Raw genomic sequence first — 17694 nt, 5'->3', positions numbered from 1 at the left:
TATATATGCATATACATTTGTGTGTGTGTATATTTAGTTATTTAAAGGGTTCTTGGCTGGGCGCGGTGGCTCACGCCTGTAATCCCACTACTTTGGGAGGCCAAGGCGGGTGGATCACCTGAGGTTGGGAGTTTGAGACCAGCCTGGCCAACACGGTGAAACTCCTTCTCTACTAAAAATACAAAAATTAGCTGGGTGTAGTGGCTCACGCCTGTAGTCCCAGCTACTCAGGAGGCTGAGGCAGGAGAATCGCTTGAACCCAGGGGGGTGAAGGTTGCGGTGAGCCAAGATCACGCCGCTGCACTCCAGCCTGGCAACAGAGCAAGACTCAGTTTCAAAAAAAAAAAAAAAGAGTTCTTATCTTTTAGAAACACACTAAAATGTTTATGGGTAATGTCATCTGACATCTGGGATTTTCTTCACAATGACATGAGAAGGCAGAGTTGATGTGACTGCAGCAGGGACAGGGGACTGGCTGTGAGTTGAGGTTTGTATGGTCTGGATTAGGGGTTCATGGGATGCATTATACAATTCTGTCTAGTTTTGCATATGTTCTAAATTCTCCATAATAAAAAGTAAAAAATAAAAACAGAGGATTAGTGAGACTTAGGGTTTGGGGCAGGAGCCCGGCATCTGGTGAGAGAAACCACTCAGGCAAAGCTCGGGGTGAGGGCAGCTGTTGGGCATGTGAAGCCCCAGGGGTTCACAGTTGCTGGAGCGCGAAGCTGTGCCAGAGCTTCACGTACCAAGAACACCGAGGCTCAGGCCCTGCATTTCAGGACAAATACCAGGCTCAATGGAGAGCCCTGGCTGGACCAGAGCCCAGTGGGAGGGCCCTGAATGGACTGTGGGGCTTGAAGGAGGGGAACAGAGGCAGCGGCCATTTGTTCTGCAAAGGCCGGGAGACCAGGTGGTACAGGAGGCCTCAGGCAAAGACAACCCAATGTCCTAGGAGCAGGGAGGCCTGGGGATGGAGCAGCAAGAACATGGTCATCCAGGCTCCCAGTGAACCTTTGCTGGAACTGTAGGACACCCACCTTTGCTTTGGAAATCCAGCTTCTCTGTTCTTCCTGGGTGACCTTGGACAAGTTACTTAATCTCTCTGATTCTGTTTCTTCCTATGTAAAGTGGGGATAAGAAAGGAGACCATTACTACTACTGCTGCCCTCCTTCCCCCACCTTGCCTAGTTCACAAGACAGGAGGAGAGAGAAAGCAAAAAGTTGGAAAAAAACAAAAGTAAGATAAATAGCCAGACAACCTTAGCACCACCACCCGGCCCTAGGAGTTAAAAAAAAGTAATAATAATAACATCAACCCCTGACCTAAACTACTTGTGTTATCTGTAAATTCCAGACACTGTATGAAAAAAGCATTGTAAAACTTTTTGTTCTGTTAGCTGATGCATGTAGCCCCTAGTCACGTTTCCCACGCTTGCTCGATTTATCACGACCCTTTCACGTGGACCCCTTAAAGTTGTAAGCCTTTAAAAAGGCCAAGAATTTCTTTTCCAGGGAACTTGACTCATAAGATGCGAATCTGCCGATGCTCCCGGCCGAATAAATCACTTCCTTCTTTAATCCGGTGTCTGAGGAGTTTTGTCTACGGCTCGTCCTGCTACAGGGATAGGAGTAGTACCTACCTCATGAGGTCGTTATAGGATTAAATAAGAAAATACTCATAAAGCACAAAAAAGAGTGTATGTTAGCTGTTATTATCCTCTGAGTTTCAGGGAGGAAACCGCCCTCCCTTGGGGTAACGAGGTGATGACAGCAACAACTAAAACGAGAGAACCCCGGTGGGGAGGTGGGAACATCACAGTACTCCCTGCCACCCTTACCAGGTTTGCGATTATTTTAAATAAAAGAAGCTGTTTCCTGGCCAGGCACGGTGGCTCACGTCTGTAATCCCAGCACTTTGGGAGGCCGAGGCAGAAGGATCACCTGAGGTCAGGAGTTCAAGACCAGCCTGACCAACATGGTGAAACCCCATCTCTACTAAAAATACAAAAAATTAGCCAGACATGGTGGTGGGCGCCTATGATCCCAGCTACTTGGGAGGTTGAGGCAGGAGAATAGCTTGAACCTGGGAGGCAGAAGCTGCAGTGAGCTGAGATCCCACCACTGCACTTCGTCTCTAAAGAATAAAAAAGACGCTGTTTCCTTACAGCTGTGAGCAGGGGCAGATGCAGAAAAGGTGTTGAGAAAGAGATCAAGTAAAAGCCACTGGACCCCCGAGGGAGAAAGTGTGGTTGGCTGGAACCACTAGGCCAAGAAACCAGCCAAGGGTCTGGCTCCAGGTGGACTTTTTTTTTTTTTTTAGAGACGGTGTCTCACTATGTTGCCCAGGTTGGTCTTGAACTCCTAGGCTCAAGCAATTCTCCTGCTTCCGCCTTCCAAAGCACTGGAATTACAGGTGCGAGCCACTGCACCAGCCCAGACTGGGCTCCAGAAACTACCTCTGGGCCCTGTTGCCACCTCTTAGGTGGCTTCTGGAACTGGGGTCTACAGGCGTGAAAGGTCAGCCCCCATGAGGGAGAGGTGGGGCCCGAGTAGGCTCCTCCCACTGCGGGAGCGCTGGCCTTTCCCCTGCAGGGCTGTGGCTCTGGGACCACTTCCTCTTTCTTCACTCTGAAGCCAAGAGCAGACCTGCTGAGCCTCAAGAAAGATGAGAACAGATTCACGGGTGATTTAGCCTATCTGTCCCAGGCCAAGGTGGCTGCATGTGCTAGCTGGAGGCCTCTCTCTCTGCTTCAAGGGTAGCTGAGATCCACCCCGGAAACCGGCAGGATGAAGGAGGCAAGTGAGGAGAAGCTGGCGTCTGTGTCCAACCTGGTCACTGTGTTTGAGAATAGCAGGTATGGGCGGCTGGGCTGGGAGGGTCACCATGGTGGGCTGGCAGCCACCCTCCAACCTTTCTGGCAGCTCTCTCCCTGGGCCGTGCCCTGGACCCTCCTCCTGCTGGGGCAGCCCCACGTTCCTTGGTCACAGATTCCTTGGAGCATGGGAGAGTGTTGGTGGGACACCAGGAGCCAGGCAGGTGTGAGAGTGCCAGTATGTGTTGGGAGAGTCCAGACAGGCGTGGTTACGAGCAAGCACGGGCAGATCAAAGCCTGTGTGTGGGCACAGGACCTCACCCAATGCCTGCCAGCACCTCACAGAAAAAGTGGCTATTCACCAAGCATTCACTCCCTATGATTAGGATAGCCATATAATTTGTCACTCAGCACACAATTGAAACTGAAAGTAAATGCCAATAAAATGTGGTGGTTGCAGGGGAGACATTACAGGCAAAGCTGGGACCATATGAGGCAAACCAGAATGTATGGGCAGCCTACTGATAGGGTACTCCCTACTCTAGGCTCATGTCCCTACTCATTTAATTTAATCATTGAGCCTAACAGGGGTAGATTCTATGTCTGTTCCCATCTTGTAGATGAGGAAATGGAGACACAGAGAGGTGAGGATGCCAAGTGCTTTAAGTTAAGTATCTGGGGCAATGCTGGGCTGTCTGTCTGGAGGGAAAAGGCTGGGCCAAATGCGTGGAGTCATTGGTAGCCCTGGGAGCATGTGTGTTTGTGTGTGTGCGCGTGTGTGTGTGTGTGTTGTATGTTATACGCGGCATCGATCCATTCTGCAGGCATTTCTTAAGCTCAGGACTGTGTTAGGGGCTATCCCAGGTAGGGTTTTCTGGATATAGACTCAGACGGAGGTTTGCCACAGGTGGTTTATCAGGGAGAGCTTTGGGAACAACAGCTGTGGGTGTGAGGGAAGCAGGGCTGGGCAGGGGGAGATTCTGAACTGCAGTGCACCTGCCACAGAGGCCTCAGCCTGTCCCAGGGAGCTCTGGAGCTGGGACGCCTCTTGGTTGTTCCAACTGAGGCAGAGGGCTGCATATTTGTATCTCCATGTGAACTGGACAAGAGACTCTGGGTGAGGCAGCTCTTTCTTCCAGAGAGTGACTACCAGAGAGGGACTCAGCCAATAAATTACCCGTCAGCCCCCAGTACTACCAGCAGCTGGTGGGGATGGTGTGGGGAGCCCTCACTCCTGAAGGAGGGACATGGGAGGCACAGGACAGCATCCTACAGGAACTGTAGAGGATGAAGAAGCATTTCTGTATATTTGGATGCTGAACTCATCCAATAACCATGATGCAAGGTCAATCGATGCAAGACAATAGATGTCCTAGGAATGACCCGGATGCTGTACTGAGGGCACTCATAGCAGGCAATGTTTCCTGTAGGCTTCAGGGTGGAGGTGGCATAGATGTAGACCTAGAAGTCTTCAACTTCCTGAGGTGGGTGATTCTCCCCTGCTTTTCCCGGGGTCTTTGCCAAGCTCGTCCTGTTCAGCACCAAGGACAGCTCTTGGGAGCCGCCTTGCCCACCACCCCCTTGGGTGTGAGTGGATGGCACCACCTCACTCAACATGCTTGATGTGGACTAGGCACACTTGGGTGGAGCCCCTCAGCATGCTCTGCTCTGCCCAGGTGACACCCCTGCAGGAGCAGGCAGCCCTTAGACGGGAGTTAGGTCCCAGAGGGTGAGAGCCACTCCTTACTGAGTGAGGGGACCCATGCCAACTGCCTTGGCCTGGGCTTCTTTATGAGGTCTCCAGCACCTCAGCTGATCTGAAACTGAGGGGTCTAAGAGGAAACAGAAGCTGGCCAGGGGCACTAGAACAGAAATGCAGAACCTGAAACCACATGTAGAACAGAAAGCCTGAGAACCAGCAACGCCCATGAGCTGCAGACCCATAGGCTGAGGAACCAGGGACTGGGATGCCAGGGAGGGGTGGGAGAGCCTTGGAGTAGCCACACAGCACTAGGTCCCAATGCTCTCACTGCCACAAACCCAAATGTGTCAGTTGGGGCAAGTTACTTTGACTCTGCGGACCTGTTTCTCCTTTACTCAAATGGGGAGGGGCAGGTTAGGGTGAAGGCTCAGGAAGCAGTTGCCTGATTTGAATCCCACCTCTGCCACTTCCGAGCCGCATGTTACTTATCCTATCAAGACCTCAGTTTCCTTGACTGCAAAACATGGGTAATGAAAACCTGTCTCGTGGAGTTTTTGAGATTTCGCATTTGTTTGGCCTTCCATTTCCTGGCCTGTCTTTCTCATAAGGATGCCTGCCCTGTGCTGTCATCATGAGCCTTTCCACACTGAGGGCAACGCTGGGTATATTCAGCAAGGGTGGGCTCTGTTACCTAAAGAATTTGACTGGCTTGCAGAACCCAGTACACAGGGCAATAAAGGTGCCCTATGAAGGCCCATCCCTGGGAGAACAGAGAATCTGCTGCTGGGCTGGGTCTTCCTGCTTCTGTACATGTGGAGAGTGTTGATCCCATTGAAAAGCCCCAGCTTTTGCAGGCCTTCTCTCACTTTAGATTGTTCTGTGGCTCCCACCTTCCCTTGATGTATAGGTTACCGATGTGGAAACTGAAAACAGAGGTGAGGTCCAAAGGTGAGGATGATCCAGGGGGTACCGCTTAAAAACCCCTATATACAGAAAGGATTCCTGGACACTGTGGTTTCATTTTAAACAAGGAAGTATGTAGTTCCCCAGAAAATAAAATACAGTCCACCCTGACTCATTTTGAACACTGAGTTCCTCCCAAGAATGTGTTGGGAGAGAAGTGAAAGTCTTACTTAGCATGTTTCCAAAGAAAGCCAGGCACCCAGGGTTCCCTGCACTGGAGATTTGCACCAGGCAACCACATCCACACCAGGGACTTGCTCATGTTTTCCCTGTTCTCCAGGGAGGAAACCCTCAGGTCTGTCTCTTCTCCTCAGGACTCCAGAAGCAGCACCCAGAGGCCACAGGCTAGAGGACGCGCATCACCACCCTGAGTGCAGGCCTCCCAGGTCCCCAGGACCGTGGGAGAAGCTGAATGTTGGGGAGGCCATGGGGTCTGAGCCCAGGACAGTCAGCGGGAGGTACCTGAGCTCCCTGAAGAACAAGCTGTCCAGTGGAGCCTGGAGGAAATCTTGCCAGCCTGTGACCCTCTCAGGATCGGGGATGCAGGTGCCTGAGGGCTGAGGTAGAGGTGTGGGGTGCTGTGGTGGGGAGCTCTCCCTGACCTCTCCTCCACACATTCTTCCCTAGCCAGAGCCAGCTGTTCCCCAGGTGGGGATCTTGTGTGACCAGAGGTCAGCTGGGAGCTAGATTTCCCCATGCTTAATGGTCTTTGATTCACTGACTGCCTGCTACGGACTGTGCTGGATCACTTCGCGAGTCCCTCGTGTAGGAGGTTTTTGGACAAGGAAGTTGAAACACAGACAGTTTTAAGGAACTTATTCAAGGCCACACAGCTTGGAACAGTCTCCAGCTTGTGAACCTGATACTCTTCTCAGGTGGGACCTCAGTTTACCCACTGGAGGAGACAACAATCTCAACCTAGAAATAGAGGTCTGAGTGTGAATTGTCCTGCCCTTAGACTAAAGCCCGGTCTGATTTCTTCTGTGGCTTGCAGTTTTCTCATCTGTAGAGTTCAAGGGTTGACATGCAAATACTGTGCACCCAAATTCCCTGGAGTCACATCCCAGCACTTCTGCTTACTAACTGTGTGTCCTGGGTCAAGTCACTTGAGTCTCTTTGTGCCCGTTTCCTCATTTGTAAAATGGGGATGGTGGTTGTAGTGATGTGTCCTGGTTTTCAATCACTGCTGAACAAACCTCTCAAAAATGTAGCAGCTGGCCGGGCACAGTAGCTCATGCCTGTAATGCCAGCACTTTGGAAGGCCGAGGTGGGTGGATCACCTGAGGTCAGTAGTTCAAGACCAGCCTGGCCAATACAGGGAAACCCTGTCTCTACTAAAAATACAAAAATTAGTTGGGCATGGTGGCGGGCACCTGTAATCCCAGCTACTCAGGAGGCTGAGACAGGAGAATCACTTGAATCCAGGAGGTGGAGGTTGCAGTGAGCTGAGATCATGCCACTACACTCCAGCCTGGGTGACAGAGCAAGATTCTGTCTCAAAAAAAAAAAAACAAAACAAAACAAAACAAAACAAAAAAAACAGAAAAAATGTAGGGGCTGAGTGTAACTGTTTATTATTTCTCACATTTTGTGAGTTGCCTGGGATGCTGCCGGGAGGTTTCTCTACTGGCCTCACTTGGGGGTCTGTATGATTCTGCTTGGGCTGCCGTAACAAAATACCCCAGACTTCAACACCAGACATTTATTTTCTCACAGTTCTAGAGGCTGGAAGGCCAAGTTCAAGGTGCTAGCAGGTTTGATTTCTGGGCAGGTCTCTGTTCTTGGCTTGAAGACTGCCACTTTTTCAGTGTGTCTTTACATGGCCATTTCTTTGTCATCCCTGGTGTGCCTTCCTCTTCTGACATTAATCCTACCAGTTTAGTTCCCTACTCTTATCATCCCATTTAACCTCAATTACCTCATTCAAGGCCTCATCTCCAAATACACTTACATTGGGGGTTAGGGCTTCAACACAGGGATTTGGTTGGGGGACACAGTTTAGTTCCTAACAGGGTCTCTCAAGTAGCTGCAGTCAGAGGGCGGCTGAGGCTCGAATGCCCAAGACAGCTCAGCTCGCAAGTCTGGCATCTGGGCAGGGACAGCCAGAAGACTGGGCTCAGCTGGGATGCTGGCAGGGCTGGGCTCTTTCTCCGTGTATTCTCCAGGCCTCTCCTCTCCACGTGGCCTGTCCATGAGGTCTCCCTATCAGAGGTGCCAGACCCCTTGATGTAGTGTTCACAGCTCCTAAGACAGCACAGGTGGAAGCTTCCGGGCCTCTTAAGGCTAAGGCTGAGAACTGGCACAGCCTTACTCAGCTGCATTCTCTGTGAAAGCCATCCCAGGGCCGGCCCAGATGCACTGCGGGAGGGCATGAATCCCGGGAGGTGTGCTTCACTGCAGCAACTTTGGAGACTGAACTGAGGTCCCCATCAGAGGAGACCAAAGCTGTCTTTCCCCTTTTTCTTCTTTTCTCCCCTCCAATCATCCGCAGGAGCCAGAGAAGAAGATCGTCCAGGAGCTGCTGGAGACAGAGCAGGCCTACGTGGCACGCCTCCACCTGCTAGACCAGGCCAGTGGCCAGGACACCCCCCTCCAGAGCCCCAGCCCTGGGTCTCCTCACCCGACCCCTTCTCAGCCTTCCCACCCCACTCACCAGAGCTGAGTCAGGACCCCTGGCTAAGGCTTCCAGGAAGCCTTAGCCCTTTAACCTCAACGACTGGGGTTGGGGTAGAATCAGGAGGTCTTGTTAACAGCACTCCCTATTCTGCCCGTGGTGCCCAGGCTGGCCCCTGTATAGCAGAGAACACATCATCTGGCCCTTGCAGGCCTGCACAGTATCCTCATCTGTCATCTCAATGCCCACAACTTCACAACGACCTTACCTTTCATAGTTTTTAAGGACCCCTAAGGCTAGAGGGTTATTCATCGTCGCAGGGAGCTCTATTCTGATGAAGTCCAAGACCTCCATAGACCCAGGTTGGGCCTGTTTATGGCATTCATCAGCTTCCAGTCTTTGGCCAAGTCCCTGCATCTCTAGGCTTTGCCTTGCCCCTCTGTAAAGTGGCCAGAACACAGCCTCCCCTGCCTTCTCTTCCTGCGGTTGCTGTGAGGATGCCAGGAGATCAGGAAGGTGGAAGCATGCAGTAGGCTGGGTGGGACCCTAGTTCCCCCAAGCTGGTGTGTGGGTGGCTCCCTGTCACTGCAGTGAGTGACCAGTGGTGGCGGCTACAGGTGTTTTTCCAGGAGCTGCTGAGGGCGGCCCGCAGGAGCAAGGCCTTCCCCGAGGACGTGGTCAGGGTCATCTTCTCCAACATCTCCTCCATCTATCAGTTCCATTCTCAGTTCTTCCTCCCAGAGCTGCAGCGGCGCCTGGATGACTGGTGAGGTCCTCTGGGAGCCCCTGAGGTCTCAGACCAAGCCCTGGCCAGGTGGAGGTGGGGAGAGCCCCCAGGGCACTGGGTTCAGCTCCTAGGGCCAGGCCCTTGTTGTGTGGCCGTGACAGTCTCCTCCGCGGGGCTTGGTCTGTCTGCACAGTGAGGGGCTTGGGTGAACGCGCCCTGAGAGGCTGTATGTGTACAGACTGCTTCCTGGGGAAAGGGGTGGATCAGGACCTGGCCAAGTCAAGTGACCAAGTGACTTTGGGAACAGTGAAAATAGCCAGTGCTAACTGAGGGCTTCCTACAGGCCTGACCTTGGGCTTTCCACCTATTAACTCACTCAATCTTCATATCAGCCTGCTGTGTGATGATGGCATCATGGTTGTGCAAGAAACCGTCTTGTTTTCAGAGACGGCTACTAAAGCATTTAGCAGTGAAGTTACTTGCATTATATAGTTTGCCACGGAGTCTAGGATGTCCTTTAAGATCTTTGGCAAAGAAGAATGTTAGTAATGGTTAAACCTAGTGATATATTGATTGCTTAAAACATTTATAATAAACTCTTTTTTTTCTTTTTTTTTTAAGAAAAGAATAGCCGGGTTTAGTGGCTCACGCCTGTAATCCCAACACTTTGGGAGGCCAAGGAGGGTGGATCACTTGGGCTCAAGAGTTTGAGACCAGTCTGGGCAACATGGTAAAACCCCATCTCTACCAAAAATACAAAACTTAACCAGGCGTGGTAGCAGACACCTGTAGTCCCAGCTGCTCAGGAGGCTGAGGTTGGAGGATTGCTAGAGCCCAGAAAGTCGAGGCTGCAGTGAGCCATGATCGTCCCACTGCACTCCAGTCTGGGTGACAAAGAGAGACCCTGACTTAAAAAAAAAAGAAAAGAAAAGAAAAGAAAGAAGGCCGGGTGCGGTGGCTCAAGCCTGTAATCCCAGCTCGGGAGGCCGAGGCGGGTGGATCACGAGGTCAGGAGATCGAGACCATCCTGGCTAACATGGTGAAACCCCCCCGTCTCTACTAAAAAAAAAAAAAATACAAAAAAAACTAGCTGGGCGAGGTGGTGGGCGCCTGTAGTCCCAGCTCCTCAGGAGGCTGAGGCAGGAGAATGGCGTGAACCCAGCAGGCGGAGCTTGCAGTGAGCCGAGATCGCACCACTGCACTCCAGCCTGGGCGACAGAGCGAGACTCCGTTTCAAAAAAAAAAAGAAAAAGAAAAAGAAAAGAAAGAAAAGAAAAGGCCGGGCGTGGTGGCTCACGCCTGTAATCCCAGCACTTTGGGTGGCCGAGGTGAGTGGATCACTTGAGGTCAGGAGTTCGAGACTAGTCTGGTCAACATGGTGAAACCCTGTCTCTACTAAAAATACAAAAAAATTAGCCGGGCACTTTGGCATGTGCCTGTAATCCTAGCTGCTGGGGAGGCTGAGGCAGGAGAATCACTTGAACCCAGGAGGCAGAGGTTGCAGTGAGCCAAAATCGCGTCACTGTACTCCAGCCTGTGAGACAGAATGAGACCTGTCTTTAAAAAAAAAAAAAAGAAAAGAAAAAGACATGAAAAGAGAAAAGAAAAGAAAAACCCTGTAAGATCGCCTGTCATCATTCCAATTTTTTTCAATGAGAAAATTAGGGTACAAAGAGGTTAAGTGACGTGCCCGGGAACACAGCTAGCATGATTTGTGCATCTCAGGAATCAGGCTCAGGAAGCCTCACTCCCAGGCCATGGCTCCTTGCTGCTCTGCTCTAGCAAGTCCTGCCATGGGATGATCCTGGAAAAGTTCTCTGTGTGTGTGTGTGTGTGTATATAATATATATATAATACATGTATTATATATAATACATTATATATAATATATTATATATAAAATATATATTATATATAATATACATTATATAAATGCATTAAATATATATAAATATATAAACATGTATATATAAATATATAAATATGTATATCTACTTATTTATATATAAGTAAATAAATATATACATTATATACTACATACAATATATTTAATATATAAATATATTATATAATGTTATATAAAATATATATTTATATTTATATATTTATATGTATAAATATATTTAATATAAAATACATATTTATATATTTATATGTATAAATATATTTAATATAAAATACATATTTATATATTTATATGTATAAATATATTTAATATAAAATACATATTTATATATTTATATGTATAAATATATTTAATATATAATACATATTTATATATTTATATGTATAAATATATTTAATATATAATACATATTTATATATTATATAAATAATATATAATATATATTATATATTTATATTATATATAACATATAGTATATTATATACATATAGTATATTATATGTTATATATAATATATTTATATGTATAAATATATAATATAATATATACTTAATATATAATATATTATATATCTTTTTATATATGCGTATTTATATATACTTATATATAAACATATAAATATACATATTTACTTATTTATATTTACACATGTATATGTAAATATATACATATTTATATATTTATATATTAAATACACATGTTTACATATATACATATTTATATATGTATATGTTCATATATGCATATTTATATATTTTTATATATTTAATGTATTTATATATTATATATTTTATATGTATATATTTGTATATAATACATTTTTATATATTTATTTTTTATGTATTATATATTTATATATTTTGATATTTTGATATATGTTTATATATTTATATTTTATATATTTCAATATATTTTTATATTTTTTATATTTATTTTTATAAAATAAATGTTTTATAAAAACATTTTATGTTTATATATTTTATTTTATTTTATGTTTTTTGTATATTTTATATATATATTATTTTTAATATATATATTATATATATATATATTTTTTTTTTTTTAGCGTCGGGGGCAAGGAATGAGATTTCACCACGCTGCCCAGGCTGGTCTTGAACTCCTGGGCTCAAGCTATCTGCCTGCCTCAGGTCTCCCAGAGTGCTGGGAGTACAGGTGTAAGCCACTGTGGCCGGCCAATCCTGGAGAAGTTCTTGCGCCTCTGAGCCTCCACTTCCTCACTTCTAAGATGGGCTAGTGGCCGTCCCCACCTGCAGGGTTTTGAGAATTACATGGAATGAGACATGCAGCATGTTCTGGGTAGTGCTTGGCAGGTGGCCCTTGTTATTGTTACATAATGAAGCATTGAGCAATTACTGAACACCTGCTGTGGGCCCAACACTGTGCTGGGCCTTGTGGATGAGGCCAACCTGGGACCAGAACAGCCTTTGGCCTCAGGAGGCTTATAGTCTAAGGAGTAGAGGGGCACATGCTTGTGAGGATGACACCCCTGTGCCCCGCCCACACCCAGAATTGCCATGAAAAGCTTGCTTTGGGGGATTCAGGGAACCTGGCCTCGCCTGGCCCTACCTAGAGTCGAGAGGAGGTCTCTAGCCTGAGGGCAATCCCTGTGCCCCCCCTGCAGGACAGCCAACCCCCGCATCGGCGACGTGATACAGAAGCTGGCCCCCTTCCTGAAGATGTACGGTGAGTATGTCAAGAACTTTGAGCGAGCGGCTGAGCTGCTGGCCACCTGGACCGAGAAGTCTCCACTCTTCCAGGAGGTTCTCACTCGCATCCAGGTGAGGCTGCAGGAGGGCTGGAGTCAGCATTGCCACTCCCAGCGTGCAGTGGCTCAGGTTGCCTTGAGTGATTTAGGGCCTCTCCCAGGCTCAGGTGCTTCCACAGGTCCCTGCCCACTTGTCTGGCCCTCAGGGGCAGCCTGACCCACCTCCCTTCTCTCACCCTCTCCCTGTTGTTCCCCACATCCCTCCCCAAGAGCGGTGAGGCTTCGGGCAGCCTGACCCTGCAGCACCACATGCTGGAACCAGTGCAGAGAATTCCACGCTACGAGCTGCTGCTCAAGGAGTACGTCCAGAAGCTGCCAGCCCAGGCCCCAGACCGGGCCGATGCTCAGAGTGAGGACACCCCCAGGGGTTCCAGAGGGCTGGGGAGGCCTAAGTCATTCCCATATACTTATTGAGCTCCTGCTAAAATAGTTACGACAACCATCAGTCATCAACATCAAGTGCTGGCACTTCATACACATTATCCATAGCATTAGCCATTTTTCACAGATGAGGACACTAAGACCCAGAGAGGTTTAGTGACTTGCTCAAGGTCACACAGCCAGAAAGTAGCAGAACTGGAATTTGAACCCATGCCTATATGATGCCAAAGCCCATATTCCTTCCATTATACCCTCTAGGTCTGGCTTGTTTTGGGGAGCAGTGAGAGTCACCAAAGCCAAACACCTAATGACTAACGTTCAGTGGCTTCTAGTCTCTCAGCCCTGGGGGGCTGCCACCATTCAGACACCCCATGGCTGGGCTGCACAGGCAGGGCTGCTCCTGGGGGCTGTCATGGCAGGTCCTGAGGGCCCTTTGTGGAACTTCAAGGACCTCCTGCCCCAGCCACCAGCCCCGATTTTCAGGGAATAAACTCTGGCCATGCCCCTTTCAGAAGCCCTGGACATGATCTTCTCAGCTGCCCAGCACTCCAATGCAGCCATCACTGAGATGGTGAGCAGCCCGCCCTCCCCTGGAGCCCTGTCCCCCTCCCTGCAAGTCTCAGCCTGGTCCCACCCATGACACCTATCCCACTGCTGCCCTTGCTCTCACACCCCAATCCCCGTCCCCACAAGGCAAGCCTTCCAGAAGCAGGTGAGCCCTGCCCAGACTTGACTGAGGATGCACCCCAACCCCCCAGGAGCGGCTGCAGGACCTGTGGGAGGTGTACCAGCGCCTGGGCCTCGAGGACGACATAGTAGACCCTTCTAACACCCTGCTCCGTGAGGGCCCGGTCTTCAAGATCTCCTTCCGCCGCAACGATCCCATGGAGCGCTACCTTTTCTTGGTAGGAGGGTGCTGGGAGCTCCTCTCCACACCAGGGAGGGAAGTGGAGCCACTCTGGCCTGAGTCATGCTGCCTGGCCTCTACCTGGCACTGCAGGGGGACAGGGAAGACACCGCTTCTCTGTCCTTTTTTGCTTTGGCACCCAGATGACTTTGGACAGGTCACCTGCTGCCTCCAAGCCTCAGAGATTTCCAACCTACAGGTTTCCCAGACATGTCCTAGGAAGCAACAGAGTCAGAGTTTGAACCTGGTCTGGCTCCAAAGCCTGTGGTATTAATCTGTGCTCTAGAGAGTGTACAGCAGGAGGGAGTAAGGTTAGCTACTAGGAAGAACTGCCCTGGGTTTGCATGGAAGAAGCTGGGGGAATCTCCTGAGATCTGGAAAGGTGGTCCCGCCTGGAGGTCTGGGGGATGGAGCTAAAACCTCTTGTAAACCCCTACCAGCCTGAGCCCCTGTTGAGAAAGGCCTTGTAGGTTTCTGAAGGTCTGCTAGGGTCCCTTGTAGGGTGACCCTCCAGTAACCATCCTAGGGGAACTGGGAGCTTGACAGCCCCTTCCTCATCACCCGCATCATCACCTGTGACGTCCTGTGAGCTGGCCAGAGTGTGGTCAAAGGGGAGGGGGTCCAGTGGTGCTCAGCCCACCCTCAGAGAGGCCCCACCTAGCCGTCCTCCCTGCCCCTGCCACGGGCCACTCACACCTGTGTCTCCTGCAGTTCAACAACATGCTGCTCTACTGCGTGCCCAGGGTGATCCAGGTGGGTGCCCAGTTCCAGGTGAGGACCCGCATCGACGTGGCCGGGATGAAGGTAAGAGGCTCCACCTCAAAGGTGGGACTGAGTACAGGGAGTAATAGGAGGGGCCAACCAGGTTCTCAATCAGAGAACCAAACCCCTGCAGGGCCTGGACAAATGTGGAGATGGAAGAGTGTGGGGCTAGAGCTCTCCCCTCTGGGCTCCTAGCCCTCCTGCCCCGTCCTTCCCAGCTTCCCACAGGCCTGGCCCTCCCTTTGGGGCACTGCATGAGCCAGCTGGGCCTTTCTCTGCTTTCCCTACTGTTTATACCACTGCTTCGAAAACTTTCATGTATGTGAGAATGCTCTGGGCATCTTGTGAAAATGCAGGTTCTGAGTCAGGAGGTCTAGGTGGTGGGGGGCCTGAGATCCTGCATTTCTAACCAGCTCCCAGTTACGATGGACAGACAACTGACCCCACCTGCAGGATTGTGGGAATTAAGTGAAATGAGACTTGTCCTGGGCAGTGTACGCTGATACTGTAGGAGCACAGACCACGTTTTCAGTAGGAAAGGTCTCCAGTGTCAGCTCAGCGGCTGGCTTATGTGTGTCCCCATCTACTTCATCCAGAGATAATGGCAAATGAGCAGGGCCAGTAGTTCGTCATGGAGCCCATTGACTGGGTGTCCCCATGGGGGACCACCAGATCCTCCTAGCAGCCTCATGATGCAGGGGCTGTTAGAATCTTTTGGATTTTTTTTTTTTTTTAGATGGAGTCTCACTCTGTTGCCCAGGCTGGAGTGCAATGGCACAATCTGGGCTCACTGCAACCTCCGCCTCCTGGGTTCAAGTGATTCTCCTGCCTCAGCCTCCCAAGTAGCTGGGACTACAGGTGCAAGCCACCATGCCCGGCCAATTTTGGTATTTTTGGTAGGAGAGATGGGGTTTCACCACATTGCCCAGGCTGGTCTCAAATTCCTGACCTCAAGTGATCCACCTGCCTTAGCCAAAGTGCTGGGATTACAGGTGTGAGTCACCACACCCAGCCTGTTTTTTATCTTTTAAAAATATTTTAATTTTACTACTTAAAAAATACAGATTATACACATTCTAAAGTCAAATAATATAAAAAATATATACAATGAAAGTCTCGGCCGGGCGCGGTGGCTCAAGCCTGTAATCCCAGCACTTTGGGAGGCCGAGGCGGGTGGATCACGAGGTCAGGAGATCGAGACCATCCTGGCTAACATGATGAAACCCCGTCTCTACTAAAAATACAAAAAACTAGCCGGGCGAGGTGGTGGGCGCCTGTAGTCCCAGCTACTCGGAGGCTGAGGCGGGAGAATGGCGTGAACCCGGGAGGTGGAGCTTGCAGTGAGCCGATATCGCGCCACTGCACTCCAGCCTGGGTGACAGAGAGAGACTCCGTCTCAAAAAAAAAAAAAAAAAAAAAAAAGAAAGTCTCCTCCCACTCTATCCTTAGGTCCCCTTCCTGAAGGCAACCCTTGCTTCTTGTGAGGCCCTCCAGAGGTGGCCTTCGCCTAGCAAACAAATAATATATAATAGGCTTGTTTCCTCATTTATACCAGAAGCAGTGGTATACTCTACACATTTTTCTGCACTTTGCTTGTTTTAACTAACTGCAAATGCTGGAGACTGAGGTGTCCCTGTACTTGAGAGCTTCCTCATCCTTCTGCCCAGCTGCATTGCGTCCCACTGTGCGGATGCACCGGAATTTCTTCAGTCTTCTGCTGAGAGACACTTAGATTGTTTTCAGTTGTCAGCAGCTGCAAATGAGGCTGCAGTGAATAGCCTGGTACAGCCTGCCTGTGTGTGAGTGTATCTGTAGTTAATCCCATTTTTAAACATGAGAAAACCAAGGCCCTAGAAAACCTTTCTAACTTAAGTAACTTGCTTCAAGGTCATATCGCAAATGCTAGTTTGAGTGACCAAGCCAGGATTTAGATGCAGGTGTAACCTTTGTTACTTTAGATGCGCTTCTGCATCTAATCACCACGCTCTGCTGTCGCCTATTAAGGCTTCAATCCAGAGGGTTAAAGCCTCTGATGGGATTTCTGGCATCATGGAGGACATGGTCAGAGAAGCTTCCTAACCACCCGTCTCTGCTTGCTCCTGAGTCCTGGTGTGTCCTGAGGGCTGGGGCTGGAAGAAGCAGAGGTCTGGTGTGGCCCATTTTGGCACTCTCTCATCCACCATCACCCCTACCTGCTTCAGCCCCAGAAGGGAGCTGCAGGCAGGAGTTGAACCAGAATGCTCTACCCTCTAGAGCCCCTGGGGCCTCCAGAGACCCCAGCAAAAGAGCCCGTTCCCTGCTCCTGACTGGGGTTGCTTGGCATTTGGAGCAATCCAGGGCCTGGGGGTGGCGTGCAGCCTGGGAATGATGAAGGCTGATGAGGGAACATGGGTTCACAGCTCACCCCCACACCTGAGCTGACTGAAGTCTTTTACCAGTGCAGCCCTGGCCCTGGCATCTAGCTTTCCATCCTAAAGGGACCAGAATGTCCCATAGACCAGGGCGTGTGCAGGCTTGTATGTCTGGAGTCCTTGATGAATGAGGCTGAGAAAGGCAGGTTTATGGAGAGCTACAGACAGAGAAATGGAGACAGGTGGCCCTGCCAAAGGACTGTCAGAGGCCCAGGCATAGAAAAATAGAGATCGACAGATAGGAAGGCTAAGAAATATAGAAACCAAAACAGAGTCATAGAGAGAAAACAGAGAGAGCCGAGCCTGAGAGCATCAGATGCTTTGGGTGTGTGTTGAGAGCTCACCGGCCCTGTGTGTGCTGGGTTTCTGGAGTCTGCTAGTCTTGGCTAGCATGTCTGATACTCCAGCAGCCGCAGAGCACCCTCTCCTGGATGGCATGGGCTTGGCAAGCGCAGAGCTGTCCACTCACCCTACTTCTGTGCAGGAACTATTTTCTGAGTCTAAGATTTGGAGGCAAATCTCGCCTTTGACCATCATGATGGTTCCTATTGGCCCATGACTCCCTGGCCTCCTCCTTCCTAGGTGTCAGGGAGGCCTAGTTCACAGCAGCTGATTCTCCCCAAGGTCTGACTTGGTCTTAGCAGTTTTGCCATCCCACACAGGACCAGCCTGGGAAGAAGGAAGGGGTGTGGGCACACATATCCAGAGGCTCCATGTACAGT

General features: G+C 49.5%; 1 protein-coding gene across 9 annotated transcripts in view; it reads left to right on the top strand.

Annotated features, from left to right (window-relative positions):
- The first annotated feature begins 2625 nt into the window (after window positions 1-2625).
- Window positions 2626-17694, top strand: part of FGD2 (FYVE, RhoGEF and PH domain containing 2) — a 33191-nt gene continuing 18122 nt past the window's right edge. For 5 of the 9 annotated variants that reach the window (XR_012433834.1, XR_012433835.1, XM_065544095.1 and 2 more), the window contains exons 1-9: window positions 2626-2855; window positions 5793-6024; window positions 7970-8047; window positions 8710-8858; window positions 12368-12524; window positions 12722-12860; window positions 13405-13463; window positions 13651-13797; window positions 14511-14603. Coding sequence is in view for 7 of the 9 variants with exons in the window: in XM_065544095.1 (XP_065400167.1) it covers window positions 2788-2855; window positions 5793-6024; window positions 7970-8047; window positions 8710-8858; window positions 12368-12524; window positions 12722-12860; window positions 13405-13463; window positions 13651-13797; window positions 14511-14603 (1122 nt within the window). In the remaining 2 variants the exon portion in view is untranslated. Of the gene's footprint in view, window positions 2856-5792; window positions 6025-7969; window positions 8048-8709; window positions 8859-12367; window positions 12525-12721; window positions 12861-13404; window positions 13464-13650; window positions 13798-14510; window positions 14604-17694 lie in introns of those variants that run through there. The other 4 variants (XM_005553135.4, XM_045390791.3, XM_074038184.1 and 1 more) reach the window with 4 other exon arrangements.

This window comes from Macaca fascicularis, chromosome 4 (assembly GCF_037993035.2).
Source record: "Macaca fascicularis isolate 582-1 chromosome 4, T2T-MFA8v1.1".
NCBI classification, from domain to species: domain Eukaryota; kingdom Metazoa; phylum Chordata; class Mammalia; order Primates; family Cercopithecidae; genus Macaca; species Macaca fascicularis.
The sequence above is the reverse complement of the archived record's forward strand: the minus strand, read 5'-3'. Positions and strand labels throughout refer to the sequence as shown.